The following is a 2,917-nucleotide window of genomic DNA, read 5'->3' as shown; positions in this document are numbered from 1 at the left end:
ACAACAAAAAAACTGAAATCATACATAAACCTTCCTCTATTCTTCATGTTGCACAGGCTCGGCATTACTGTGCCATTAATGCCACAGTACCGGTGCTGCAGAGGTACTACGGAGGTGAGGACACCCGTCCTGACTTCAGGCTGGGCAGAGAGGCGATGCAGCAGCTCATGGTGGCCCTGAACACTGACCGGCAGCACGGATGGGGCCCGACCCTGGAGACACTCGTGTTTCTGTTCTGGCTGGCAACCGGTTCAGCCTACCGAGTTGTCTCCAGGGTCTTCTGTATGCCTCTACCCACCGTCCACAGAGTGGTCCACAGGATGGTGGATGAGGTGGTGGCTGTGCTGCCTCAATTTGTTCGCTTCCCCCGCACACAGGAGGAGCTCCAGGTGGTCGGGGATGGCTTTGCCCGGTTGGCTCATCACCGAGCATTTAGTAAGGCAGCAGGGGCAGTAGATGGCTGCCACATCCGAATTAAATGTCCCGGCGGCCCTGATGGTCACGACTATAACAACAGGAAACTCTTCCCGTCCGTGGTGCTCCAGGCTGTCTGTGACCATCAGGGCCGCTTTATGGACATCTTTGTGGGTTACCCAGGAAGCATGCATGATGCACGCATCCTGAAGAACAGCCCCATCTACACTAGGGGGACTTACCCTCCACCTGGGTATTTCCTCCTAGCTGATGGTGGCTACCCATGTCTACAGGAACCCCTGGCCCTTATCACACCATATAAGAGGCCAGTGAGAGGCATGGCAGAGCAACGGTTTAATTACCATCATTCATTGAGCGTGCCTTTGGAATGATGAAAACCCGCTTCAGGTGCATCTTTTTAGAAGCACTTGAAGTACATCCAGTGTTTGTCCCTAAGGTAATAAATCACTGCAATATTTCTAATAATAATATCCTACTCAAAACAACAGTTAATGCTTAACAACTGCTAAAGTTACACTACACCTTCTGTGTTCATGTTTTTTCATATCTCAACAAAGTCTTGTCTTCTTTACTCTGCCTTGTGCACAGGTGGTGACAGCGTGTGTAATTTTACACAACATTTGTGTTGGTGTTGGGGATGAGCTGGAAGAGGCTGTGGAGGAGGTCGACAACCAGCTACCTCTGGAGCGTGATGGTGGGGACAGCCGGAGTGGAGCAGCTTGGCGGGCCACGCTGACCAACGACGTGTCTGCACTGCATGAGGCACCTCTGGACCACGACTATTTCTCCCAGGTGAATAATTAAATGTGTGGAAGATGACACATCCAAGTACATAAAAGAAAGTTTGTTGTTTCTATGACTATTAAGACAAATAACATACTTCAAAGTTACCAGCTGGCAATTATCCTTAAACTACTGTAAGACTGTAACCAACATATGAAAAGTAATTTAACAACACCATTGGTAAACACCCATACACAGTCAAGAAGGGAAATTAAATGTAATGAATGTACTAGTGATGTACTTTATTATGGTCTTAACTGACAATAATAAAGTACATTGCTAGTACATAAGTATATTTAATTTACCTTCTTGATACAATATTAAATATACTGCAAGTGTTTTAGATACGTTAGATACAATTATCATCTTACAGGACAGATTGGATTACCACTGGACTAACCTAAACTTCCTTCTTCTGTCTGCAGTCTTGAAGCAGCAGCACCGGCAGCTGTAGCTGATGATGTACCAGATGATTGTTGTTGTTCTTCTTGGTCTTGTTGTATATAGTTGTAAATGTTTAAGTTGTTGTATATAGTTGAAGATATGAGAATGTTGTTTGAATTAATGTTTTGCTTCATGTATATAGTTGTCAATATAGAAATGTTTAAATAAATATTTTTTTGTAACCAAAAAATCAAAAGTGAAGTGAATGTTTTTTGTAGAGCTTGGAATACCTAACCACAAAAACGTTGTAAATAAGGATGATGATGATGATGATGATATTGTTCAACACATTGTTCTAGGCTTCACATGCTAGTTATTTGTTACTTATCACGTTTTTTTTTTCAATTGCAGTCTAAAGAACAATAAGGTTTAAAAAAAAAAATTGACATAGTTTATATTAAATAATTAAAAAAGGGCAAAGACAAAACCAGTTAAATTTAATTTACTTTATTTATTTTTCTGCCAACCTCTCCAACAGCAAAAAAGCGGTTTGACCTCTCTCTGGCCTCTGCTTCCCTCCTCTCATCTGCCTCCCTCTGATATTTAATGTCCTCCTTGAGGAGTTGGAGGAATGGATCCTCTCTCTCCCTTCTCCTCTTCTCTCCTCTGTTCCCTGCTCTCTCTTTGCTGCTGTCTCTCTTCTCCTCCTCCTCCTCCTCGTCTCTCCCTTCCTCTACCTCTTGTGCAGTGCTTGGCCCTGGTTTGTCCTCTTGGATCGAGGCAATAAGGCAGGGGGGCGAGACTGCCGCAGACTGCCCTAATGCCTCGTCCATGAGGGCAAACCAGGGCCAAGTTGCTGCCGTTGCCTTCCCATCCTCTGTCCCCTGACCTGTTGCAGGACACTTGCATTCCTAAACAGTGAAGATTAAAAGGTTGTTGTGATGATGTATTACTACTATTGTACACAACACTAAACTTACTGTCAGCAGGCCCAAGTCTGTCAGGTTTACATCCAAAGCTTACTTCAAAAATCACAAGTTACATTAAAATGTGCATAACAATTATGTCCATACATTAATACCCCAAACTACAATATCTCCCACCTTGTACTTTGTTTTTAAATTGTCCCACTTCTTCTTGGCCTGGGCGTGGGTGACCCTCCCTCCGATCCCCATCTTCTCCAAAATAAGCCTATGTGAATGAGGAGGGGGAATAAAAAGCAGATTACACAGCAATTACTTCTGAACATCACACAGCTAGCTATTACTTCTGAACATTAAATAATAGCGTAGCTTCGCACCGATAACCGTTCGCC

At 43.7% G+C, this 2,917-nt stretch overlaps 1 protein-coding gene across 1 annotated transcript; it reads left to right on the top strand.

The window, feature by feature from the left end:
• The first annotated feature begins 254 nt into the window (after positions 1-254).
• LOC118494724 (putative nuclease HARBI1) lies at positions 255-1,142 on the top strand. The gene is made up of 2 exons (XM_035999611.1): positions 255-871; positions 1,024-1,142. Exon 1 carries the CDS (start codon positions 285-287, stop codon positions 804-806), a length of 522 nt encoding a protein of 173 aa, XP_035855504.1. The 5' UTR covers positions 255-284; the 3' UTR covers positions 807-871; positions 1,024-1,142.
• Positions 1,143-2,917: the final 1,775 nt, after the last annotated feature.

The sequence above is a fragment of the Sander lucioperca genome, chromosome 1 (assembly GCF_008315115.2).
Source record: "Sander lucioperca isolate FBNREF2018 chromosome 1, SLUC_FBN_1.2, whole genome shotgun sequence".
Taxonomy (NCBI): domain Eukaryota; kingdom Metazoa; phylum Chordata; class Actinopteri; order Perciformes; family Percidae; genus Sander; species Sander lucioperca.
This window is presented reverse-complemented; position numbering and strand designations above follow the sequence as displayed.

What these genes read in the sequence shown, in the direction of transcription:
- LOC118494724 (XM_035999611.1), top strand. Translation starts at nt 285, where the DNA reads ATGCCTCTACCCACCGTCCACAGAGTGGTCCACAGGATGGTGGATGAG.